We start from the raw sequence: 27967 nt of genomic DNA on the forward strand, positions 1-27967 counted from the left end.
CTTCTCACTGCCTGGAGTCGGGAAGGCAAACGATTCCATTTCCAGGCGGTTGGCAGCGAATGACTGAAGTGCATGCCTTAAGTGCTGTGATTGGTAATGTCAGACCCTTTGGGGAGAAGTGGGGTGTGGGGAATGGGGAGTGGGTGAGGTGGAGGGGTAGCTGTGGTGTGTCATCTCTAGCCAAAAGGTTAAGGTATAAACTTCTAAACCTGGCACACCAGACTCTTCATGATGTGGTTTCTGGCCAGAATCATTTACCGCTCCCAGCCTTCACTTCCCTCCCTGCACTTTCCCCCAGCACCCCTGCCATCACACCACCATGGTTTTATATCTGCTGAATGTCACCTGAAATCCCTCGCTTCACGTTTCCCCATTGCCTCCTCCTCCTTCAACACTGACACAAGTATTCCTGCCTTTGAAGCCTCCTCACCTTTTTGTCCCCAAGCCAGATTGTACAAAATCACCTCTTTCTCTAGGTTCCCATGGCATTCTGTATACACATGATATTATTAGCACATTACAATCATTTAATTGTATGTCTGCTCTCCTGCTACACTACTTGGTGGGAAAGTCAATATTGATTGAGCTCCTTCCCAGTGTCCCAGGCACGTTGGGAATTACTGCCCATGCTGGAAGCCCAGCGGAGTAGAAAGAGGGTAGGGTTTTGAAGCAGATTTTCTGGTTTGAGTCTTTCTCTTCTACTACCTGAGAGATGTCCTTTCTTTGAACCTCAGGCTATTCATATGGTAAATTGGGGATCATAATACTTATGCCAGGTTATTGAGTGGTTTAATAGTATTTCTAAAATGTTAGCACATAATACGTCCTCAATAAATGGTTATTACTCTTATTGGTTATCTCTAGACCAATTCTGTAAGGTGCAGTAGGAATTAACTTTTTTTTTTTTATGCTACAACTGAGACTCAAATTATTTCTGTAGGGTTGTAGATCAAATAAATTACTGGGTTAAGAATTTAAGCTCAGATCACTATGACTTCAGGGGCATTGGCCTCTTACTATTTTTTTGTAAAAAAAAAAAAATAGAAATGGTGTAAAACCTACAAAGAAGTTGTCAAAACAGTACAAAGAATTCTGTATATCCTCTTCACTTCACCAAGGTTATTCAATTGTTTTTTAAAAAATTTTATTTAAGTTCAATTAACATATAATGTATTATTGGTTTCAGAGGTAGAGTTCAGTGACTCATCAGTCTTAAATAATACCCCATGCTCATTACATCACATGACCTCTTTAATGTCCATCACCCACTTGCCCCATCCCTCTACCATCTCCCCGCCAGCCACCCTCAGTTTGTCTCCTGTGATTGAGTCTATTATGATTCGTCTCCCTCTCTGATTTCATCATTTTATTTTTTCCTCTCTCGCCCTATGATCCTTTGTTTTGTTTTTTAAATATTTTATTTATTTATGCATGAGAGAGAGAGAGAGAGAGAGAGGCAGAGACACAGGCAGAGACACAGGCAGAGGGAGAAGCAGGCTCCATGCAGGGAGCTGGACATGGGACTCGATCCCGGGTCTCCAGGATCCCACCCTGGGCTGAAGGCTGCACTGAACCTCTGAGCCACGGGGGCTGCCTTGTTTTGCTTCTTAAATTCCTCATGTGAGTGAGGTTATATGATAATTATCTTTCTCTGATTGACTTATTTCACTTAGCATGATACTCTCTAGTTCCATCCATTCTGCTACAAGTGCAAGATTTCACTTGTTTTATTTTGTTTTGTTTTTGGTGTCTGAGTAGTATACTGTTGTATATGTATATTGTATCTTCTTTATCCATTCATCTGTTGATGGACATCTTGGCTCTTTCCATAGTTTGGCTATTGGAGATGGCTGCTTTAAACATTGGGTGCAGGTGCCCCTTCAGATCACTACATTTGCATCTTTGGGTAAATACCTAGTAGTGCAATTACTGGGTTGTAAGGTAGCTCTATTTTCAACTTTTTGGGGAATCTTCTCATTGTTAACATTTCACCTCAATGTCTGGTCCTCCTCTCTTTCCCTCTGGGTATGCATGTGGACATCTACACAACACACATCTTTTTCTGACATGATGACTCATCACCCCTAATACCACCCCAACCAGGGGCTTCTCCTCCTGCATTATGGTACAGCTCTCCCAGTCAGGAGGTTGTGTTTGATAAAATAAACCTATGGCAACTGCCAGTCCCCATTCTGTTCCTCAAGTATTCAAACAATACCTCTTATTCATTTCTGGTCCAGGATCCTATCTAGGAACATGTTCTGCTTTTAGTTACCACGTTTCATTGGTATCCTTTAATCTGGAATTGTTTTTCTTCTTTGCCCTGTGTCTCATCCCCTTGATGGGACTTTCATCCTGCAGGCTGTCCTGCCTGAGTCCATCCAGTATCTTCTCATGAGTTGACTTAGTCGAGTCATTTTTGGGAGGAAACCACAGAAATGCTGCTGAGTTCTTCCTGATGCATCTCATCAAGAGACACACGATGACCTATCTTATCACCGGTGGAGATAACCTTGATCATCTGGGATCTGCTAGATGTCTCCACTGAAATCACCATTTTTCCCTTGTAGTTGATGACTATGGGGAGGTATTTTGGTAATATATCACTATACTGTTCCCCATCAAAACATCACCTATTAGCTTCAGTATCCATGGTTACATGGCTATACGTGGTAATGTATACATGGTAATAACCCCCACCTGCATCCACCACCACCATGGTTACCACCTAGGGATGATCAGTTTCCCTCATTTCTGTTGAACATATTACTTTCTACTGTAAGAAAGAATATACCTTTCTCCATTTCTATGTATATTTATTTCAAATGGACTCATGGTTCTATTTAATTCAATGGATTATATCATTAACTATCATTTTAATTCCCAAATTGTTCTCAGGTTGAGCTCCCTCAAGCTGGCCCTTTATATGGTCTTGATATATATAATATCATTTATTAAGTATTTTCTTACTTTCTGATACAAGTTGTTCTAGGTTTATCTTGTATTTTTCCTGCCCCAATCCTGAAATCAACTTTTCTTCAAACAGCTGATTCCTTTTAGTGGAGGATGATCTTGAGAAACTGATTGCTGACTGTGTTCATTGCTTCACATACATGTGCCTGCCTGTAAAATGTATGTGTATTATACACATACCCAGAATTAGAGAAATATAAGCATTTCTATATCTATATATTAAAAACCCATCAGTTCATGCCAATACTTCCAATTCAATCCAACATCTCAGGCATTTTTACAAATTCCTACTCAGTGAAAGAGCAGGCTTCTTTTATTCTCATATATTTACTTATTAGTTCAATGTGACTAGTCTTCCTAACTATTCTGGTGGCCTCTTCTGTCTGCCACCTCCATACACATGGTCACCAATATCGGCACGAGGGGCCCCTTCTCCTGAGCACCAGTGTCAAGAAGTAGACATAGGAAGTAATACATGTGTGTTTTATCAAGAAATATGTACTTTTTCTTTCTAACCTGAACACCCAACACCGTACATGGCATGCAACAGGAGCTTTGTGAATGCTGTATGAATGAATCAATACACAGGAAAATGAACAAATGAAGTAAGTGTACTAACTGTTGTGCAGCGTTTAGTTTGTGAATGTTACATCAGGATCATTAGAGGATGAGGATAGGATAGGTAAGACCCAATGATCTACTCTATCTAGGAAGTTTCTGTGTTTTTTGTGTCCTTGAAAGGAGTTGTGGAAGGCTTCACAGGGAAGGGACCAGCGCGGGGAATCAACTCAAGCAGTCAGAGGCACTGAAGAAAACTCTGGTTTTGAGTCAGTTTACAGGATGAGGCTTGTCTGCCTCCAGCACACTGGGCACATGAGGCCCCTTCAATCAGCAGGTGAAATGATGAGAACAAGGGCAAGGCACAGTCTGGGCTTTGGCTCCTTCATTTTGTTTGAGGTGTGTGTGTGTGTGTGTGTGTGTGTGTGTGTGTGTGTTAGTTAGAGCTAATACAATGCAATAATCCATACTAATTAGTTCCCACACATCTATGTGTATTCTGAAATTCCATTTACCTTGCAGTTTTCCATGACATCCTGCCCAACTCTACTGGAATGTACAACTTTGTGGCAATGATGTTGATTGTTAGTCTAAAGGTGTCAGTGCTTTAGAATCAGTGATTCCTCTTTAATAGTGTAAATACACAGGCATGGTTTTAGTTCAGTGGATACTTAAAAACCTGTTATCCTGGGATCCCTGGGTGGCGCAGCGGTTTGGCGCCTGCCTTTGGCCCAGGGCGCGATCCTGGAGACCCGGGATCGAATCCCACGTCGGGCTCCCGGTGCATGGAACCTGCTTCTCCCTCTGCCTGTGTCTCTGCCTCTCTCTCTCTCTGTGACTATCATAAATAAATAAAAAATTAAAAAAAAAATTTAAAAAAAAAACAACAAACCTGTTATCCTCCTCATTAGAGTTTTCCATAACCCTTAGCATGGTAACTGCCTGTACTATGGGGACAATACATAAATATACCTTATTTTGTTAGAATCATTTTGAGAACAGATTCTGTTGGGTAGCCCTCAAATTACTGTCCAAACCCCATCTCTCTTGCCTGGTGCCTACCATGGTGTCTGAGAAGCCAGACTCTTTACCTTGCAGCAACCCTTGCTGCTGAGGGGTGGCTTTATAACCTGGTTGCAGTCTGTGAGAAGGCTCCTGGACTAGAATTTTCACTTTTTCTTTGGTTGCGGAGAGCAAAATTACCAGCACCCAGGACTGCTGATACTGTGTTCTCTAGTGAGCTTTGCCTTCTAGAGTGTCCTCTGGGTTGGAAATGGTCTCCACCTTGGATCCTGAAGGCCTCAAGGCTTAGTGTAACGTTAAAACAAAAGGGAGAAAAAGAAACGGGGAAAAGCAGAGGCTTGAGAATATGAGGAAGGATGGAATTTGGTAGAAGCTGGGGGAGGCCTAGCTTTGACCCCTCAGGCTGCTGAGAGGGTCAGAGATGGAGACACAGGTCCTCTTCCTTGGGAATGCCCTCGTGTGGCTCTCACATCTGGTCTTCTGTGGCCTCCAGGATCTTTGTGCAGCATTACTCACAACCTCAGGTCTGAAGTGTTTTCTATGCCTTTTGGTCATTGTGAAGATTAAGTGAGATGATATGCATAAAGAGTTAAGATCTGTGCCCAGCACATAGTGTTTTAACAAATGATAGTGCTTTCTAAATGTTAATGACTCATCTTGTTCTCTTTGAAAGTGCACAAATCTAGTACACACATTTTATGTGTTTAGGAACAAAAAGCAAAGGTCCCGTGGAGAACATTTGTCAGCTGGTCTGATAGAACTGTATGGTGTTTGTTTCTTCTGTGATGGGAGATGAAAAAAAGATGATTATTGAGAGCCAAGAGTTTTATTTTTGTGAATTTTCTTTTCTGTAAAGAAGTGGTATCTTCTACTAGAAATCAAGAAAGGACTTAACACCCATCATGTGTGTATATCTGTCTGTTCTCTCCTAACACCTCCTCATTCCCTAGACCTTTGCCAGCATCTGGGAGGTCCAGTAAGAAATGCTCTTTAAATCCTCTACATTCTTCCAGAAGCCCAAGGGGTTTAACAAGTTCTGATTTTAGCTAAAACGTATAAATTAAAAAAAAAAAAGATTTCTGCAACTTGGTTCTTTATGCTAGATATCTTTGTCAAGTAACAAAGCATAACCTGCATTTTCTGTTATTGTTTATTGGGCAATCGATATAAAGCAAGATATTTCTTCAGAGATAAGCAGGTTGTTGTTAACACATCTGATAACATCGGATTTTATTGAATGAGTGTGTTTCACACAATCCATATAAAGTTCCTAGTAGTAAACTTTAATTGCTGGAGAGAAGAATATATTGAGAGAGTACAGTTAGAAAGAGGCGATTTAAAAATTTTCCCTTTAAGCTAAACATGAGAAATAGAGAAACATCATTAACAAAATCAGAGACCACTTTGACATAATGAATTATGAACACAGCACAGTGAAATAATTTTGTTGCAGCTGTTCAGTGGTAATAATTAAACTCAAAATTCAGCCTCCTGCTTTTTTTTTTTTTTTTTGGCAGGAGCGGGGTGGGGGTGTCTAGAATAGTGACTTCAGTCTCTAAGAATCAAATGCTTATTTAAAAATATTTATGGTACATGGAGGAATAAATTTAGTGCAATGAGGCAGTTTTTCTACAATCATTCCACTCATTGTTTAAATTACGTTTCTTTCACTTTAATGACATTATAGAAGATTTGGCTCACATTTTGAAAAGCTCCTTAGAGGCAGAGAGAAAAAATGTAGATTAGCAATGTAAATCTTTTTTGATGGAAGATATAACAGCTGTTGAAATTTTGGTATCAGTTGAAATTCCAAAGGTTTTGAGAATTCAAGCAAGCCGCAGTGGGGTGTGGGGAATATGAAGTTAATGATCAAGTTGGTAGCTAATGAGTTGAGTGGTGGAGAAAATCCTCACTGTCGGAAGGAGGCAACGGCTACTAGATTCAGATCTGTGTGCATGTCTTGCTCTGCCGCTTGCTGCTTTGAAGGACCAAAGTGTTCCTTTCTGTGGCTACTCAGATGGAAAGCCTGAGGTTAGGAGAGAACTGATGGAAGCCATCTCTTCTCCATTATCCATAGCATGAGACCTGTCCATGTTTAGAGAAAGAAAAGCCCCCAGAGACTTTGACAGAGGGAGCCTTGAGCCTTTGGCGTTGAAAATCTGATGTGGGGCGCGATCCTGGAGACCCGGGATCGAATCCCACATCGGGCTTCCGGTGCATGGAGCCTGCTTCTCCCTCTGCCTGTGTCTCTGCCTCTCTCTCTCTCTCTGTGTGACTATCATAAATAAATAAAAATTAAAAAAAAAAAAAAAAAGGGATCCCTGGGTGGCGCAGCGGTTTGGCGCCTGCCTTTGGCCCAGGGCGCGATCCTGGAGACCCGGGATCGAATCCCACATCGGGCTTCCGGTGCTTGGAGCCTGCTTCTCCCTCTGCCTGTGTCTCTGCCTCTCTCTCTCTCTCTGTGTGACTATCATAAATAAATAAAAATTTAAAAAAAAAAAAAAAAAAGAAAATCTGATGTGGAGGCTAAAGATACCTCAGTTCCAAGTTTTGGGGCTCAAGGCTGTGGGACATCTATAAATACTGTGAAGTACCTGGTAATTCACAGCAATTCATAAGGCACTTGACAGCTCCTAGCCATTTTATAACTTTGTGTAGGACATAAAAACATGATTGTAGCCCAGAGATGGGATGTTGGGGTCCTGTTCTGAAGGAAATGGAAGACAGCTGTGCCTGGAGTCCTGCTCCATGGACCTTTGCTCAAGCTGTTGCCAGTTCACCTGCTGAAACTCAAAGCTAAAATCCAGGGCTGGGGTAGATGCCCATGTCCATAGGTTTAGGTAAAGAGTAGTGGCAGTACACTTCTGCTGGTGGCTGGTGTTTTATTTATAGACTCATGCAGGACTTCCAGTTCTTTCCCCAGACTTGAAGCTGAGAGAAAAGCAGGAGTCTTTTATGATCTACTGTAGTGTTGGGTAATCTGACCTCGAGGATGACTGCTCACAAGTAATCCTAGCCAGCCCCTGATCATCTCTAAGAAAGGGGCTGTGAAAACATAGCCCTTCATTGCTATTTATGCAAAATGAAGAAAAGGGCATGTGTGGAGGGAGAAAGTATGATACAAATTAATACATGCATGGTGGTGGATGTCAGCTGGCTAGTGGAAACTGACATAGCGTATAGTAGTATAACTATTGTCTTTCTACCTTAATTAATTATATGAGACATTTAACATGTTGAAACATCAAGCCAAACATCTGGGGTTTTATGGGTGGTGGCATTTATCCAACTTTAGACTCTCCCTGCTTTCTGAGTAAGATCTGTGCTCATTGGGTACCATTCACTCTTAAACATTGTAAGTCAGAGGCCACCCAGCCTCTAACTCTGAGCTCTGAGCTCTGTGATTGTGGGAGCAAAAGGGTCCTGGATTCTGAATGATTAATTTGAATTTTCCTCAGAAAGGAACTGGATATGATGAAAGAGCATCTCTTGAGAAGTCAGCAAAACTGGTACTTGTCCTGGTTTTACCACTGATTGGTTCTGTGAGATTGACCAAGTCTTGAGCCCCCTGGCATCACTCCCTCATCTGGGAAGTTGCAAGGGGGTTAGTAATTTCTGTCCTGCTTAGCTTGTAGGGCTGTAGGAAGAATAAGACCATGGGGAATAGTTGTTTGAACTCTATGCGTTTTATAAATTGGTCATCTAGTCATCCAAAAACATTTTCGTCAGCATGTAGGTGTTACAAGTCTTGTGCTTAGCTGGTTACAAAATAGTGAACAAGATACCCCTTCTCACCACCCCCTCAAAAAAGGGGAGCCTACTCTGGGCAGCAAATAAGCAGTAAGCAGTTTTTATTTTTTTTAAGATTTTATTTATTAATGAAAGACACACACACAGAGAGAGAGAGGCAGAGGCACAGGCAGAGGGAGAAGCAGGCTCCATGCAGGGAATCTGATGTGGGACTCGATCCCAGGTCTCCAGGATCATGCCCCGGGCCGAAGGCGGTGCTAAACTGCTGAGCTACCTGTGCAGCCCAATAAGCAGTTTTTAATGTTGTGGGACAAATGATATGATAAGAGTGACCACAGAGTGCCAGGCAAGCAAAGTAGTCTTGGGAAGGGGTGAGGTGGTGGTGGGTTGAGGACAGTTGTCATTCTGAGATAGAGATTAAAGAGGCTTTGGTTGTTTTTGCAATGCCTGAAAGAGAGCCTTGGGAAGATTTTTTTAAGCACAGCTGTCTGGTTTCATCCAAAATTCACAGGGTACTTAATAGATTTCTTAAGAAGACAGTGAAACTCCAGTTAAGTATGTGAGCTTGCTGCTTTTTGGCTGGAGGACACTGAAAGGCCATGTGGGAACAAGCCCAGTGCAGCTGACACAAACTTCAGAGTGTGAGAAGGGAAGCTTCCTTTGGTTGTTGGCTCTGCACTTATCATCAGCTTAAATCAAAATCCTGTTTTGTCCCAGGTGGTTGGACTAAAGCCCTATTAGCCTCAAGGGAACTCTTGCTTAAGCAGATACACACTTGTTTCGTGTAGGCTGTACCTCTTAGGGATTTGTTCTAATATTTCTTTAATTAGAAGAATTTAAATCTGAAAAAAAAAAGAGGGGGAAAAAAAGAAAAAGGATGATCAACCGAACTCTATGTATACATTTCCCAGCATCAGTAATTATCAAGGTTTTGCCACATTTGGTTCATCCAGTTAACAGACATCTTGTCATTTCACCCCTACATGCTTTATTCACCTCTGAAAGTATGGATGTTTCTTTATAACCACAATGTTGTGATCACATCTAGAAATCAGGGAATTTGGGGCACCTGGGTGACTCAGTGGTTGGATATTTGCCTTTGGCTTGTCATGATTCCGGGGTCCTGGGATCGAGTTCTGCATAACTCCCTCTGCCTATGTCTCTGCCTCTCTCTCTGTGTCTCTCATGAATAAATAACATCTTTAAAAAAGAATTAGGGAGTTTTAGGGGTACCTGGGTGACTCAGTCTGTTGAGCATCTGACTCTTGGTTTTTGGCTCAGGTTGTGAGATTGAGCTCTGCATTGGCTCTGTGCTCAGTGTGGAGTCTGTTTGAGATTCTCTCCCTCTCCCTCCGCCCTCTCCATGCTTGCTCACTCTCTCTCAAATATAAATAAATAAAATCTTTTAAAAAAAATCAGGTAATTTCAGAAACTTTTCCTTCCCTAACATTTCATTATGAAAAATTTCAATCATCCAACAAAGTTAAAAAGGTTTTTAAAGTGAATGGCTATATATCCACTGCCTGGATTCTATCGTTAACATTGACGTAACTTTCCATCTATTCATCTTACTCATCCAGTCATCAATTCATCTTTTTTGATGTATTTCAAAGTAAATCACATAAATCAGCAAAGTTCTCTCCTTAATAGTTCAGCATTCCTATCATTAACAGCAGTATTAATATTTTTGTCCTTTTTCTTTGAGGTAAATTTACAATGAAATTCACAAATCTTGATGTGGTATTTGTTGAGTTTTGACAAATTCCAGTGCCTGTGTAACCCAAATCCAGATCAAATATGAAATACTACCAACACCTCAGAAAATTCCTACATTTCTCTTCCCAGTCATTTCCTTCTCTTGCTCCCAGTAGTAATCACAGTCTATTTTTCCCCCCCCACTAAAGATCAGTTCATCCTGCTCTGGAATTTCACTTAAATGGAATTGTAAAGTATGTACTCTTCTGATTGGTTCTTCTTTCACTGAAAATGTTTTTGAGATTCATCTCTGCTGTTCTGTGACTGCAAGTAGTTTGTTCCTTTTTATTGCTGAGTACTATTCCATCAAATGACCGTAACATAGTTTACCTGTGTTCCCATCGATGGATGCCTGGACTGTTTCTAGTTTTGGTGAAGTGGATATACTTCTATGAACATTCTTGACTAACTTTTTGTTTTTTTGTGGATGAGAGATTTTTATTTCTTTTGGATAAATGCCTAGGAATTGCATTGCTGGATGAGGAGGTAGCCGTACACATAGAAACAACCATACATTTAAAAAAAAGATTTAGTTATTTATTTGAGATAGAGATAGAGATAGAGAGCGAGCAAGCATGAATGAGCACAGGCCAGGGAGAGAGGCAGAGCGAGAGGGAGAGAGAATCCCAAGCAGACTCTATGTCTAGTATGGAGCTTGATGCAAGGATAGATCTCACGTCCTTAAGATCATGACCCAGGTGGAAACCAAGAGTTGGAGGCTCAACCAACTGAACCACCCAGGTGCCCTGAAATGGCTGTACGTTTTGCCAAATAGACATGGCATTCCTACCAGTAATGCATGGCAATTCCGGTTGTTTCATTTTTGTCAGTCTGTAATTCCAGCCATTCTGTGTGTGTGTAGTAATATCTAACTGTGGTTTAATGTTTCCTGATGATGTTTTTCCTGATGATGCATGTTTTCCCTGATGTTTCCCTGATGATGCATGATTTTAAGCACTTTTATATAGGTTTATTATCCATTTGCATATCCCTTTATGATGTGCCTGTTCAAATGTTTGGTTGTTGTTTTGTCTTTTTATTGGGTTATGGTTAATCTTTATATATCCTGGATCTCAGTCTTTTGCTGGATAGCTGTTTTGCAAATATTGTTTCCAAATAGGTGACTTGCTTACTTTTCTAATGATATCTTTGAGCAGGTTTTGACTTTGACAAATATCTAACCAATTCCTTCTTTTATAATTACTACTTTCTTGACTTCTCCAGGAAATCTTTGTGTTCCCTTAAGTTACAAAGATATTCTCTTGTGTGTTCCTCTGAAACCTTTATAATTCTAGATTTCACATCTGGGTTTGTAATTCCGCTCAAAATATGGTGTGTGTGTGTGTGTGTGTGTGTGTGAGAGAGAGAGAGAGAGAGAGAGAGAGAGAGAGGGAGAGAGAGAGAGAGAGAGAGATTTGCCACAGGGCTCAAAAAATTTTTTTAAAAGATTTTGTTTATTTATTTGACAGAGAGAACATAAGCAGGGGGAGCAGCAGAGGGAGAGGGAGAAGCAGATTCTTTGCTAAGCAGACAGCCCAACACAGGGCTCAGTCCCAAGACCCTGAGATCATGACCTGACCTGAAAGCAGATGCTTAACTGACTGAGCCACCCAGGTGCCCCCAAAGATTTGTTTTTTAAAACCAATTTCTAGGCTTTGTTTATACTTTCTCCCAAGGACCACTGGCCCTTGCTGACTTCCCTTCCGTCCACTGAGCCTGAGTGCTCATGTCCTGCTAGGGCTCCTTTCCTGCTGTCCCGTAGTTCCTTAGCTTCTCATCTACCAAGTCAGAGCTACCCCCAGAGAGCTGAGCACTGTTCCAGAGAGTCCTGACAGTGACACGGGCCGGCTGGGCCTAGTGTGCCCTGTCTTCAGCTGCACAACTTCTGGGAGCAAGTCTGCATTGTTCTCTAGTGGCTTCTCTGCACACTCAGAGTGCCCAGTGTACACTTTGACTCTCTTCTGGCTGCCATCCCATTTCATCTACTTTCCTTCTCTCTGTGCCCTTGTACTCTGGGTAGAAGCCATCAGACTGATGCTGCTGATTTGCTTCTCATCTTGCCTCTTGAACCTCGTCCACCTTCCTTCCTCAGTCACATCCTCTTTGTAGCCTAGATTCTGGCTCCATCAGTTATTTGTGCTCATCAAAGAATCCCTGTCTGCTAATCTGTTCCCTTACCTACAAAGATGATTGGACTTCTAGCCATCACCTCCTGGTGATGATCACATAGTTCACAGTTATTATGTATTTCCTGGGTAGTTTCTTGAGCTCAACTTTTCTTGTTACTTTTGCTACCAGATTTTTCAGTGTGGTGGCTTCCCTCCCTCTACTTCCACAGCTTCAATTCCGTGGCTCCGGTCCCATCACTCTACTAAAGCTGCTATCTGGTCAACACAGGAGATGTCTTTTTCTCTGCCCTCAGACCTTTTGATTTTTTTCTGTGGCATATAACTTTTGAACACTTAAATCTTTTCTTCATTTGACCTATATGTCTTTTCTTTTACTGCCCTGAAACTTTTTTTGTCTTGCTTCCTAAACCTAGTATTCTTCAAGATTTTGTCCTTGTTTTTATTACTTTCTCTTCTCAGGACTTCATTTATACTTTTAAGGCTTTGTTGTCATTCCAGATGTTTTCCAAATGTCTCATTCCAGCAAGGCACCATTTTCAAAGGTGTGTGGGCATTTCCACCAGAATGCCCTTCCTCTCTTTCCTTTCCTTTTGTTGATTGATTGACCCGCTCATCCCCACTTCCCTAGCCTGGCATCCTTGACAGACATGGCTACTCAATCAAGATGATCTTTCTCCCTAAACTTGGTTGTGATCTCAGGATCTCTTCATTGTGGCCCCCAAGGTGATGCTGGTTGGTTCATCATTTGCATCTGTCATATTTGTACCAAATGGTCTTCAGGTTGCTTATTCTCCCTCATAGATTTAAGGTTTTGGCCTTGCTTTCTGCCACGCAGAATCTGATCCGCCAAAAGATGAGTTGCCACCAAAAAGTTCTAGTTTATAATCCCTGCTCACATCCCTAGCACCGTGGGCAGAATATAAGCTGGAGTTACTCATACTTTTCACAATGTTGATTCTTTTTTTTCCTTAAGGATATTTATTTATTTATTTATTTATTTATTTATTTATTTATTTATTTATTTTAGAGCATGTGCGTGAGTGAGGCAGAGGTGAGGGAGAGAGAGAAAAATCTCAGGCAGACTCTGCACTGAGCATGGAGCCTGTCACGGGGCTTGATCTCACAACCCTGAGATTGTGACCTGAGCTGAAATCATGAGTTGGAAGCTTAACTGAGCCACCCAGGTGCCCCTGCTCTGATTCTTTTTAAGATCTATAGAGAAGAAGTAGGTAGGGAATATGAATCCTTTGGTCTCAAGATTGGAATGAAATATAAATGGTCCTATGTATCAGTTAATAAAAGCCTTATCCTTTGTCTATTTGCCTCTCTGGGTATATTATAAATACAAGGGAAGAAATTTTGGTAAAAATTTTGAAAGTTTATAAATTACTGCAGGTAGATAATATGCGCTTCAGGAAAAGCACTGGCTATATTCTTTCCCAGAAGCTACTTGGTTTGACTTTGTGAGCTGTTCATGTTTGGGGAGAAGACCATTCTAGAAACATGGGTTCTTCTCTGAGAAGACCCTGCCTCTCGGAACTTACGGTTTTTGTTATTCTAGACACTCTGGGCTCTTTATTTCTTTCCTTTTTAAAAGTTCCCTGGACTCTTTCTCTTAACTGTCAGCATGGAATGACTTTTATGACTGGAGGTTTGGTGATCCCTGGCAGCTTCCTCTCTCCTAGACCAAGAATGCATTTTCTGCTCTGTTTTCTTCCCTCACACAGCAGCTGTTACAGGTCACAGGCTCCTAACTACTGGGGAAAAAGGAAAAATGGGCTGCAAATCCTTTAAGAGTGTGAACTTTGAGTGTTAGATTGGATGGTAGCTGGAAGTCCATTACGTGGGAGGTGATGTGGGACCTGGGGTGCAGGCTGCTGCTGACCAGCTGTGTGACCTTAGGTAGTAGTAGCTCAGCATCTCTTGGTCTCAGTGGCCACATCTGCATGATGAAGCTGTGGAGTTGGCTGCTCTCGTGGGGCCTTCTGGATCCGGTGTCTCACATTCTTTGTTTTTCCTGGTTGTTACTGTTATTACTTAAGTGATTTGTTCTTCTTCAGACAATATCGAAGTTCCGTGGGAAGGTCAGAGTTTTACCCTTGATCTTAGCTAAAAGACCAAGAAGCCATGGGAAGGTCAGAATTTTAAAGAGCATTCGGAATTGTATGTATTTGTTGGTTTGTATTAGGATAGTTTCAGAGTCCTTGGGAGAGAGAGCATATTCTGTCCTGGAAGATTCTGAGTCTAGCAAAGGGGAAGGGGCACGTGTAAGCCCTGCCTGTTAACTGCCTGCCCTTAAATCTCCCAGAACAGCCAGGAAACCGAGGTATTTGGTGCCGGCTGGCATCCCTGGAAACCACAGAGTATATGTACATGACTAAGGGCATGTGCTTTGGAATCAGGCGGAGGACCTGGGGCTTTTGCCCTGATTTCACTGCAGCCTGGCTATGTGGCCTTGAGCAAAATAACACCTCGTACGTCTCAGTGCCATGTTTCTAAAATGAGGATAATAGTGTCTTGCTCACAGCATTGCTGTGAGGATTAGATAGGATAATATAGAAAACTCTTAGCCCATGTGGTGGATAGTAATTGTTCAATAAACAGCCCATTAATTTCAGTCTGCTTGCCTTGGACTGGGCTAGGCATTTTACCTCCAGTATTTGATTTAATCCACATAATCCTACTAAGTAGAAGTTATCTCCAGATCTGGAAGAAATTGAAATTCAGAAGGGTTAAGTAACTAAGGAAAAAAAATCCTTAACATTATATAAGCAGTCAGCAACAGAGCTAGAGGTGGAAACCAGACCTTCCCGCCTCCAAAGTCCCTCTCTGCCATGTGTACTGCCTCCCAGAGTGAGAGAGAGCCTTCTTCATTGGCCATGCCAGGCTAGGCTCTGCGGGGTGTGTGTGTGTGTGTGGGGGGGGGCCTGGATAGCCATGGTAGAGGCAAGAGTAGTCCTTGAAATCCATAGATGCTATTCTCTTTACAAACATGTCATTATCTTTTTGTTTTGTTTTGTTTTGTTTTTGTTTCCCATTTCAAAGTAGTCATTTATTAACTGACCAGATTACAAAAATAATCATGGTAGGTACCTTAGTTCATCCTTCTAATAAGCTTATTGATCTGGTCTTCCTTGTTGCCAGCATCTCCACCTTCTACAGAATGGGTGGTTTTTTCTTCATTGCCCCGCATGGAGAAGATAATCTGAAGGGCCATTAAAAGTTCTTTGCTTCTTTGAAATGTCTTCCAACAGTATAGATTTTGTGAATCAGATCCTCCCTGCGGATGATGCCATATTTACCTAGAGATCAGACAATTGATGTGTTATCTGTCAGGGCAATTTGCTTCTTGTTGATCTTGCTATAATCATGCTTGTAGATCAGTTCATTCACCGGCTTCACGTTTGGGTATCCCCATGCTATATATGGTTCCACAATCCTTAGCATGTTAACTGAAGCCTTGTTGAGCTTAACAAAGGTGCCATAGAGGATCTGGTGAAGGCCAAGAAGCTGCAACACCTTTCGAACCTTTGGGTTCATGCCACTGATAACTCTGATCCTGATGACAAATGCCAACATGGGTTCTGCAGGCACATATAAGTTGGCACCTTTTCTTACCATCCTTGCTGTTCGAATCTCAGTTCTGTACATTTGCCTGTATTCCTTGTAGTAATGCTTAGCTTTGCAAGCTTCCTCCTTGCCTTTAAAAGCATCTTTTGGGCAAACTTTTTTCCTATGCAAGCTTCCTCCTTGCCTTTAAAAGCATCTTTTGGGCAAACTTTTTTCTCAGATGCTTGATCTTCAACTCTGTGAAATTCCTTCACTTTTCTTAAGGGTTTCTGACACAGCAGGAATCTTCTTTTTCTTCTCTTCTGTATCTTCATGGTTCCAGCCAGACCAAACAGGTTATGATCTAAAAAACTATTAGAAGTTTCTTTTTTTGAGAAGTCCTAAGTTATATTACACTAGCTATTATTCATGCTGCTTGTCAGTGGCAGGAAGAATTGTCCTGCTTTTCAACATGGTAAATATCTGTGTTTGCAGCAATGAGAATTCTTGACCTGAGAGTTCATAAGATAGATGCCTGTGCAAGGCAGTATAGAAAGTGTCCTAAAAGAGGGAGGGACACAAAGCCATTCACACTCAGAAGAGAATGAGTCATAGCTGGTGACAGTGCAGTGACATTTTTAGTATTTTCCTGGGGTGGTGGTAGTGGTGGTAGGGACGGCTTTCAAGATGAGCCTCAAAGAAGGAGAAGTATTTTGCAAAAGTAGAAGTGGCAGGAAAGAGAGCAGCTCCAGAGAGCATCACAGGTGCATGAAACTGAAGGTTGGCTCTCTGGCGTGAGAAGAATTAGGGAAAATTAAATTTTTCATGTCTTTTAAGGCCTTTGTTTATGTCATAGGAAGGCAGGTCAGAGAGTCCAAGGAGGAGATAAATACAGTATTAGTCAAGAAAAATATTTCTAGGTATCTTTTCAAGGCATCCACTTGCAGGGAAAATCAGCAGCCAAGTGCTGGCAGTTCTTTTGTGTGTCCCTTCAAATTCTAGATTGTGATCTCCAAATAGAGAATCCATCACCACATGTGGCTATTGAGCTCTTGAAATGTGATATTCTTTTTTTCCCCAAAGATCACACACACACACACACACACACACACACACACACACACAGCATGCAAGTGTGTAAGCCCAGGGAGGGAAATAGGGGTAGGAGAGGGAGGGAGAGAATCTCAAGCAGACTCTGCACTGAGTGGGGAACTGGATGCGGGGCTTGATCTCAGGACCCTGAGATCATGACTTGGGCTGAAATTAAAAGTTGGATGCTTAACTGACTGAGTCATCCAGGGCCCCAAAATGTGGTATTCCTAATTAAGATATGTTGTCAATGGAAAACACCTGTTGGATTTTAAAGATGTAGTATGAAAGCAAAATATTTTAATTTTTATATTATATGTTGAAATTGAGCATATTAGATTAAATAAAATGTTAAAAATAATTTTACCTCTTTTTACCATTTTAATGTGACTACTAGAACTTTTAAAATGATGCATGTGGCTCTCCTAGTTGGCTTGCATTCTATCTCTATCAGGTGGTGCTATGCTAGAGGTACTTGTCATATTTTTGAAATTCTTTCATCCATTCTAGGGTTCCTTGAGACCTAGATGTCAAGAAATGAATCTGGTCATTCAGATATGAAAGAAAACTAGGTTTTGTCCATGGCTGGGCTGTGTACGTCGTTCTCTGGGCTTCTGATTTTTTTCATCAGCATTGTGAGGACATTGGATCAGATATTCTCCACCCTTTTAATTCTAATTTTTAAAACTCTGTGGCTCTAGCTTGGAGCCAATGCTCAGAGTTCAACTATTATTAACCTTTTCTGTATTCTCTTTTTTTTTTTTTTTTTTTTTTAAGATTTTTTTTTTTTTTTAAATCTTTTTTTTTTTTTTATTTTTTTATTTATTTATGATAGTCACAGAGAGAGAGAGAGAGGCAGAGACACAGGCGGAGGGAGAAGCAGGCTCCATGCACCGGGAGCCTGATGTGGGATTCGATCCCGGGTCTCCAGGATCGCGCCCTGGGCCAAAGGCAGGCGCCAAACCGCTGCGCCACCCAGGGATCCCCTTTTTTTTTTTATTTTTTTATTTATTTATGATAGTGTATTCTCTTAAAATGTCTCCACTATTCTCTTTACTAAATATAAAAAAAAAGTCAGGATTATTTCCTTTTTCTGTGGTCCTTTTGTAAATTCTGGAGTGCAAAGACTTGAGAGAAGAGAGTTCTGATAAAGAAACCTCCTCCCCTTTGCCTTCTCTGACTAGCAGCCCCATCCACTCTGATCCCAGTATGCACTCCTGGGCAAAGTGACCCCAGCAGCATCTAAAACAATACAAGTATCAGAGATTTTGAGGAGGTCTCCTTTCTTTGGTTCATGACTGTCAGGTCTACTTTCAAATACCCCAAGCATGGTGATTCCACACACGTTCTTTAATCGCTGATTAGGGCTGCTAAAAATTAAGAATTGAAGTGTTTTCCCTTTTAAGAAAGCGGTGGGCAGACCAACAAGGAGATACAGTGCTTGGTGACTTGGTAACCTTTGGGTTACAGGTAAGGAAAAAGAGGTGACCCTAGGAGCAGACAGGTAGTGAAACATTTACTTCCAAATAAGAGTCTTTGATATTCAAAGTGAGATAGATTTTCGTCAACTAGCAGCAAGTCAAATAAAACCCGCCCCTCTCCCCATAGATAGATAACATTGCATTGGAACATCTGTGTCTGGGTGGAAGCTTGTTGCTATATTGAAATCCCCTCTCATGATACCAATCACAATGTAGTATTTTGCCATTAAATTCGTTTTTCTTTAGGAATAAGTCTTTATACTGTAAATTAAAAGTAACATTATGGAAAGGAGGGGTTATATAAAAACAAAGTTTTACTGGTTTGAAAAACAAGGGTACTGGAGAAAGGGAAAATATTGCTTTGCCTGTGGAGTCGATTTTATTACAAGTGCCTGAACCGAAGTTATTCTTTATAAAATCTTGACTTTTTTCTCAGGGTGTGGATGAAAAAAATATATCTGCAAGGGTATTTTTGGTAGCCAGTAGTTCTTGGCTTTTGATGTGAGGTTTGTAGGAATCCCAAGATGATAAGGTGCTAATTGGTTCAGATTGAAAACTCAGATAATTGGACTGATTGTGAACATAGAAATGGTAATAATATCTAATGTTTACAGAGCAAGGGGTATGATTATTTTATTTACTATGCAAACATTTGTCTCTTGAGTGGACAGAAGATTAAAGCACTCATCAACTTACATACCTATGATTAGGGCATATTTTATTAAATATATAAAATGTGAAATACATAATCATCTTGGTCCATGAAATGCCAATGATGTGCATTTTAAAAAAGGACAACTCAAGTTTTATGAAATGTTGCCTGGAAAACAGCTTTAGATTAAAACAGTGATGAGTTCTCTCTTTGTTCCTTTCTCTCCATGTGCTGCCCCAGAATACCATGTATTTTAGTTTCTCTAATTAAAATTAGTATAAAAAAGCTTACAAATATGCCATCCTATGCCATTCCTCAATAGAAGGAAGTTGGAAATCACTAATATGCAGTTTTGTTAATGTGCTGGTACCTGAAGACAAGAGACACTCCAGCTGGTTTGTAAGAATTGTATATGGGGGGCAGCCCCTGTGGTGCAGCAGTTTAGCACCGCCTGCAGCCCAGGGCGTGATCCTGGAGACCCTGGATCGAGTCCCACGTCAGGCTCTCTGTATGATGCCTGCTTCTCCTCTGCCTGTGTCTCTGCCTCTCTCTCTCTCTCTCTCTCTCTGTCTCTATGAAGAATAAAAAAAAATCTTAAAATAATTGTATGTGGGCATATGAAAGATTGATATACTGCTCAGGTTTTGAAAGCTCAAATAGTTACCCTTTGTCCAGTGTTAAGTATAATAATAAGGTTTATTTATTACCATGTGTGTAAAATCAGAAAGCTCACCATAGATTATAACTTCAAATTATTTTCTATCATCTATTTGTGTAATGAGGCATAACACTTATTTAATAATTTAAGCATTTCATCATCTATTCAGTAATTGTTTATTGATAGCTTGTGTATATGAGGAGGATAAGGGGCTGTAGCAGTAGGCAAGATAGAAAAGGTACTAAGCTTGATAGATAAGTCAGACCATGAACAAACTCCCCAAAAAACCCGCCAATGACAGCAGTCAGTGATTGGAAAGGCACACATTGGGATGAGAGATCCTGTGTGCTGTGGAGGGCTGGTGGGTGTGCCTTAGGTAGAAGATAGCCAGTGAAGTCTTCCTATGGAGGCAATAGTCGAGGTGAGATCTGAAAGATGAGCCAGGCTCTCAAAGTGAAACAGGTTCACATAGTCAATGGTGTGTAGTGTACTCAGAATTGAGGTAGTTTTGCTCTGTGTGATGCCACTTGTATGGAAAGGTGACATTCTGAATTGACACAGGAACCAGCCACTTAGGAAAGGGTTAGTGCACAGCTGTGCAGCATACTGTCAGGTCAGGTGTTGAACCCTAACTGGTTGGGTGGTTGGGAGACCAGCTGGGAGTATCACTCAAAAGGGGTCGTGGCCACAGTGATTTACCCACTATGGTCCAGAAGTATTTCCTGTTTAAACAGGCATCTATAATGGTTGAACATCAGGCATGCTGGTGTGCAATTTTATGAATTTTATGATTTAAGGAATTCTGATGATTAACCAATTGCCATTATACATCATAAAAAAAATTCTGGCCACTTCATAGTTTAGTAGAGAAAAGGAAAGTTAAGTTCCTATTTTCATGGCCAGCAGTCTTGAATTTAAATCCTGGGGTCCCATTTTTGAGGAGGTGGCATTGTCATATTGGATGTATTCTTCCCAAGAAGGTAGCAGACCTAACTTCGTGTCTTCTTTTTTTTTTTTTTTTAAGACGGCATCACTGTCCACATCTCCCTACCAAGATTTATGATAAAATAGAGAAACCATGTCTTCTCTCCGAATATACCGAGAACTACCCTCTCTATCACTCTTACCTGCCCAGAGAATCCTTCAAGCCCAAGCTGGAGTACCAGAAAGGGTCCATCCCCATGGAAGGCCTGACCACATCAAGGTGAGTGCAAGTAGAATAAATTTAAGAATATATTGAATAAATATATGCATATGTATATATACATGTCCAGCACTAATGTATAAACAATATTAATATAGTATACAGGATTAGTGCATCAATGTACAGTGTCAATGTATGGTGTCAAAGCCTTTTTTTAAAAAAAAAACATTTTATTCATCAGAGACCCAGAGATATAGATAGGCAGAGGGAGAAGCAGACTCCTTGTGGGGAGCCTGATGTAGGACTCGATCCTGGAATTCTGGGATCACAACCTGAGCCAAAGGTAGATGCTCAACCACTGAGCCACTCAGATGCCCCTGGTACCAAAGCCTTTAATATCAATATACTGTATCTCAGAAAGGAAATCATGCATTTGTTAGCCTGCTCAGTTTTTCCCAACCTCTTCTTACAGAGAAAAAATGGTTACTAGGGGTGAAGAAGGCTAAAATTATCTACATGGCAAAGAGTTGGAGGTTAAGTATAAAGGGATGAAATGATGACTGGGCTGCTGCTGAAAAGGGAGCTTTGGACTTTGACACCTAAGCTCCAGGTCAGCTTGGGTAGCATAGTGATGGTGGTAGGGGTGAATGGAAACTTGATGATAAAGAGGGAACTGTTTGGAAATTATGCTGCAGACTTTGAACTGAGATCCCCTTGAATGTTACCCAAGAATGAACAAAGACTAGAGTTGACCTTTAAACAATATGGTTTTGAACTGCATGGGTCCATTTACATGTGGATTTTTTTTGAATAAATATGGTACAGTACTGTAAATATGTTTTCTCTTATGATTTGCTTCATAACATTTTTTAGCTTATTTTTTGTAAGCCTACAGTATATAATACATATCACATATAATATATGTTAATTGATTGTTATTGGTAAAGCTTCTGGTCAATAGTAGACAGTTTGTCTTGGGGAGTCAAAGTTATATGCGATTTTTGACTGCCTAGGAGGTTAGCATCCCTAACCTCTGCATTGTTCAAGGGTCAATGGTATTTCCTTTTAAATTGCTCTTGATATGCAAACTCAGATTTCTTTAGAGATTTTAGTTAAGAGACTGAACTACCTGGCTTAGTGTAATAGGGTTGCAGAGGTATCCATAATTAGAGGGTGGGGGAAACTAATCAATTTCGGGTCTGCCCTACGTGTTGCAAGACTAGCAGAATCTGCCACTGACAACTTGGTTAGTGACCTCTGGGTGGCGACCTGTGATTGGTGACTCGGTGGAGTGGAAACATCTTTGAGGCAGTTGAGTGGTGTGCGGGATTGTATACTTAGTCCTCAGATGAGACCTGAGAAGGATGCCTTCTCTGCCTCCGCATTCCTCATCCCTACAGGGCTGGATTTCTGGGAGATGGAGATCTTAGAGTATGTAAATTGCTGCAGCACAGCCCTGCATAGCCTTACAGGACTCAAGACCTGTTAAATTTTCTTCCTATTGCTTCCCCTTTGCTCATAATTTTGTGCTTTCCTAGTAAAGGTCCCAGATGATTCAGGTGAAGCAGACCAGCTCTAATTCATTCTGCCTCCAGGGTTTCCCCAGGATGGGCCTGGATACGTCCTCTTTTGAGATTGTAGGTTGAGGGCATGAAGTATTCCTACAAAAAAGCTGCTATGTTCTAGATCCAAAGGAAGTCCATGTATGAGTTATGAAGCAGAAGACCGATGAAGAGATAAATGAAGCCAAAGGATTCCTGATTGTGGTGGGAAGCGGTGGACAGGGACAGCTTGAGGCTGGGGGGTAGTCAAGGGCCTTGTCTGATGCATGACTTGAATCAGGTCACTTTTATGCTAGACAGATATCTTACATGATTTGGTTTAAACACATTGTTTCCGAGTATTAAAAACATATTTTATGTAACCTGTTTTCAACCTATAGCTTATAAAATAATATGAGTTTGAGCTTCATTTTACCAAGAAGACAGCACTCTTAGATCCTAAGGTCTGAAGACCACAGGGAGAGACTCCTACCATTCCCAAGCATTGCTTTTCCTTGTAGGATACCATGGTCATTGTTGATGAAGAGTCCACAGCATATGTATAAGAGACATATAATGGGTAGAAAAAGATGAGAGTAGCATTGAGGAACGGCTAGCAAATATCATATTTCAGCCTCTAGGTGCTGGTCTTCTCCTCTCTTCAATTTGCAGGAAATTGAGAGCCACACATGAAATGTGAAGTACAGGACAGCTTCAGATGTCATATTAGGGGTATGTTCTCTGTTCCAGAAATGCAGAGAAGGATGCTTTGAGGGTTGGATGCTGAAAGTTGCTCTTTATTTGTTGCCCACAAGCTTAGGAGTTTGAGGACAAATCCTCTCTGCAGCAGAAGCCCTGCACCGTCACCTAGCTCTGAGGTCCCCAGATGGAGCCCCACATGCCTGCCTGCCTGCCTTCTGATGGTGCTTTGTGAAAACAAAAACTTCCCCTCTGACCTGTCCTCCGTTACCCTTGCCTCATGTCACTTAAAGCCATAAACTTATCACCCAGAAGTTCCCTCTGTCCCTGCCAGAGCCAGGGTAACAATATCATTCATGTCAAAATGTGGCCAGACTGGAGGACTGCAGACACAAAAGGAATTTCCAAAACAAGTTGTTCATGACCATAAGGGCCTTAAAAGAAAATGCATAGCAGGATCAAGATTGCCCATGGGAAGGAAGATGAGCAGAAATGCTTCTCTCTTCTCCTTTATGTTCTTTCCCAGAGAGAGAGAACCCAGGGGGAAAATGAACAGAGGGCATCTCTTCCCTCACCCGTACCTCAGGTTCATCATATCTCAGCCCTATGCCTGCTATTGCAGGCACTAGTTGTCATACACTGAGAACAAAACTATGTCCCTCTCAGGATTCATTTTTAAAAAAAGTTCTAGTGAGATTTTATTGAGATAAATAACAAATACACGATTTTACCAACCATGTTTTTTGAACTATATAAATTTAGCAGGGACTCTGGCTGGTATACTTGAATATACAGCAGAACTACTCTATATAAGAAATGTAGAGAAGTCCTCGTCTGAGTGCTCCATCAGAGGCTTCTGGGGGAAGGTATGGGTCAGCTCTGTGTTTGCACACTGCCCTAACTGCATGGATTGTCACTTCTCTGCCCTTGGAACCCTTATTACCTGAATATCCCACCCACTTCTATACGTAAAGGGACCCAACTTCGTTTCTGAAATTGGACATGGGGCTGCCACCTGGCGAATGAAAGTCATGTGGCTCAGGGCTTGGCTAGGTCTGGTGATTAAGCTCAGACACAAATAACACCTGGTTTCTGGAAAGGTTATCATCCCAGCATGAGGCATGGATACAGCTGCACACAACTCTTACTAACTGTAAATCTTAGGGATTTACAGCAGGTGCCATAAGGGGAATGCTTGTGATTTTCAGCCCTTCTTCATATGAAGCAGTTTCTTGCAGCCCTTGTCGATTCTCTTCCATAGGATCTGCCTTTAGTTCGGATAGATGGGAGATCAATTTATGAATAAGAGGTTTGCACCTCAAGCCTCATTTCCCCTTAGGCATGTCACCATGTAAAACACTTGGGCCCCATTCTGGGACATTATTTTGTTAGCTAAGGAAGATCCCTAAAGATGGCGGAATGGATAACCTGAGAGGAAAGAGGTAAGTCTTCAAGATGATGTTACATCTTTTTTCTAAGGGGAGTGGGACCATGTAGAGAGTGAACAGGAGGCATTGGAAGCAAGATGGAATGGGGTTCTGATTTGATAGGTTTGGCTCAAAGGCAAAGGGCAGCAAGTTGGCAGCATAGATTTTTCATTTATTGACAAAACTTGTAGTTAAACTGTATGGAATTGGGGGGCAGAAGGAAGAGCTAAAAGGGAAAAGGCACTTGGAATCCTCTCAAATGCCAGGAATAAAGCAGGAAAGTTGGTAGTGGGCCTACATCTTTCCCTACTCATGAATTTTACACATTTTCTGTTTAAATACATACTTCTCTACCCAGAGCTACACCCCTGGGGGATATATCTACTCCCCTCCTGTAGATTTGGTCCAAGAATCACGAAAAAAATGCAGAAAGAAATCTCAGCACTAGACTTGCCTGGGCAATTTCAGAGTATTTGATATTGTGTATCTTTGATTAAATTTGGAGACATTTTGACCATTATTTCTTCAAATACTTTTTCTGTCTCTGAGACTGTTTTTCTTTCTGCCAGTCCCTTTTCCTGATTTTCAAATTGGATAGTTTTTATTCATCTGTCTTCAAGCTCATAGAGTCTTTCCTCCAACTCCATTCTGATATCAAGCCCGCCAGTGACTATCTTATTTCAGATATTGTATTTTTCAGTTTTAAAAGTTGTATTTAGTTATTTTTAGACAGTTTCTATTTCTCTTATGAATTTCCTACATTTCAATTGATTATGACCTTACTTTGCTTTTTATAATTTAGCACAGTTAGAATGGCTGCTTTAAAATCTTTGTTTGCTAATTGTAACACTGGGTCTGCTTGAAGTTGGTCTTTAGGATTATTATTATTATTATTTATTTTTTTTATTGAGACTGGGTCACATTTTCCTGTATGTATGTCAGTGATTTTAGATTGATCCTGTACATTGTTGAAGTTATGTTGTAATGACTCTGGATTTTTTTTTTTTTTTACATTCCTCCAAAGACTTTATTAATATTACAATTTTTTTTAAGGCAGATAGGTGGTAATTTGATTTGATTCAAGATGCAAACTTGTGTCATAGGTGGCAGCTCCAATCTCAGTTCAGGTTTGTTTGTTTGTTTGTTTGTTTGATTTATTTATTTATTTATTTATTTATAATCTCTCTCTCTCTCTTTTTTTCTTTCTTTTCTTTTAAGAGAGCATATGAGCAGGGAGAGGAAGAGGGAGAGAGAGAATCTTAAGTAGGTATTGAGCCAAACCCGGCGCCTGATCTCACAACTCTGAGACCATGACCTGAGCTGAATTCAAGAGTCAGACGCTTAACTGACTGAGCCACCCAGATGCCCCATCATTTCAGTTCTTTATCTTTAGCATGATTGCTTGAAGTCACCTCACACATATAAGGTCAGTGGGAGACCTGGGCCCAGTTTATGTACAGAAGCTAGAGCTTCTTGTCTTGGATTTTTTCCTTTCCAGGATTTCTTCCTTATTTTCCAGCACCTGTGGTTGCCTCAAACTTGGTCCTATGGTTCTTCAGTCAAACATGAGAGGTATTCTGTTCACATTATGGCTGCTTGGATTGGCACAGACTGGAGCCTGCCGCCAGACTAGAAGCTTTTGGAAAAACAATGATCCCACCACAAAATGGAAATTTACACAGAGGCTCATGCAGTACCATTCCCTTCTTCTACTTGTTGGCTTTCCTCCAGAATATGCCTATCTTGGTTGCTCTTTAGTGCTCACAGGTAGTTGTTCTGCATATTTTTGTGTAGAGCCAAAGTGAAGTGGTGACAGATGTTAGTATCAGCTCTAGTGGGCATAGAGTTGATGAGAGAGTAGAGCAGGAGATAGATACTGTAGTATTTGATTCCTGGAGGCAAGTCCTTAGAATCCTGTCTGTCACAGCACAGACAAGGAGGGCTCAGTGTCCTGATCAGGATCAGGGGCATGAATTAAGCCCTGTGAATCAGCCTTGGGATCTTTCTCAGTGTGCTGGGCTGGGATCCCAGCCTGCCTGTGATGACATAATGGTTTTCTTAGAGGGTGCCTTGTAACCTTGGGAAATGTTGGAATTATGTGCGGAAGACATGAAATCAAATCAACTGACAAAAAAACCAAATTCTGCAGTGGAGATTGAGAGAGGAGAAATAATGAGGAGGAGAATCACAGAAATTAAGATGAGTCAGAGGATGGTTGTTTTAGGACAATTCAGAAAGATAATGGCCTGAAGAGCAGTAGACTGGATTTGGAAGCCCAGTGGGACTTGGGGGTCCTGGGCTAGAGTGAAGGGTTAGCAGAACCACATTTGATGGGGGGAGTGGGAGGTGAGGAAGGCAAGTCTGTGTGTAGACAACCCTGTGTGGAAGAGAGAGGAGAGAGGAGTGGGCTCCAGTGAGGGTTGTGTCACTTTGTCACTTTATTTTTTTCCTTTAAAATTGGGAAAAACTGAAGAATGTTTAACTACTGAGAAAAAGGAACCAGGGCAGCCCAGGTGGCCCAGCGGTTTAGTGCCACCTTCAGCCCAGGGGGCCTGATCCTGGAGACCTGGGATCCGGTCCCACGTTGGGCTCCCTGCATGGAGCCTGTCTTTCCCTCTGCCTGTGTCTCTGCCTCTCTCTCTCTCTCTCTCTCTCTCTCTCTCTCTGTCTCATGACTAAATAAAATCTTTAAAAAAAAAAACAAAAAAAGGAACCAGTAGGAGGAAAAGGCTAACACATAGACTAGTATACAGACAGGTCCCTGAGAAAGAGGGAGAGAATTTAGGATAAGGGTGAAGACAATGGCATTGGGCAAGAGGAGCAACTCTTTTTATTTTATTTTTTATTTTTTTAGATTTTATTTATTTATTCATGGAGAGACACAGAGAGAGAGAGGCAGAGACATAGCAGAGGGAGAATCAAGCTCCCTGTGGGGAGCCCAATGCAGGACTTGATCGCAGGACCCTGGGATCATGCCTTGAGCCAAAGGCAGACACTCAACCACTGAGCCACCCAGACATCCCACAACTCTTTTTAAAATGGATTTCACTTAATTGATTGATTAATTGGACACACTAACAAGTACTGAACTTTTTGGGGATAAACATTAATAGGTTAAAAAAAAAGTATTACCTGGCCTCTTTATCACAGTGAAAATCTGCATTTCCCACTTCCAGTCTCAGGACCCTAGTTGGCCATTACGTTATTTCTTCATTTGTCAGACTCTGGTCAAACATCTTCCTTCAGCTTCGCCTAACTCTTGGAAGTTAAGTTGTTATGACTTTCCCAGCAGGGCCACTTTAACCTTTGCTTAACTTGAAGTTTAACTCTTGGCCTTCCAGACTAATATAACTTTTATGGCTATGCATCTATAAGAGACTTAACATCTTTGACCAATTTTTTTTCTTGGTTCATAGTCGCAAGGTGTACAGGGACTAGGTAGGGAATGTAACACAGGGAGACAAGGGAGTGTTCTTAAAAAAAAAAAAAAAGCTACTAAATTTGAGCAATTTCTGGGAAGAATAAAATACTTTTCTCTT

At 41.2% G+C, this 27967-nt stretch overlaps 1 protein-coding gene across 1 annotated transcript in view; it reads left to right on the forward strand.

The window, feature by feature from the left end:
* The window catches only part of SAXO1 (stabilizer of axonemal microtubules 1), a 101523-nt gene that overhangs the window by 52614 nt on the left and 20942 nt on the right, over positions 1-27967 (forward strand). The window contains 1 exon segment of the mRNA XM_041763919.1: positions 20642-20821. Within this exon segment, the coding sequence (XP_041619853.1) occupies positions 20642-20821 (180 nt within the window).

Source organism: Vulpes lagopus, chromosome 7 (assembly GCF_018345385.1).
Source record: "Vulpes lagopus strain Blue_001 chromosome 7, ASM1834538v1, whole genome shotgun sequence".
In the NCBI taxonomy this organism is placed as follows: Eukaryota; Metazoa; Chordata; class Mammalia; order Carnivora; family Canidae; genus Vulpes; species Vulpes lagopus.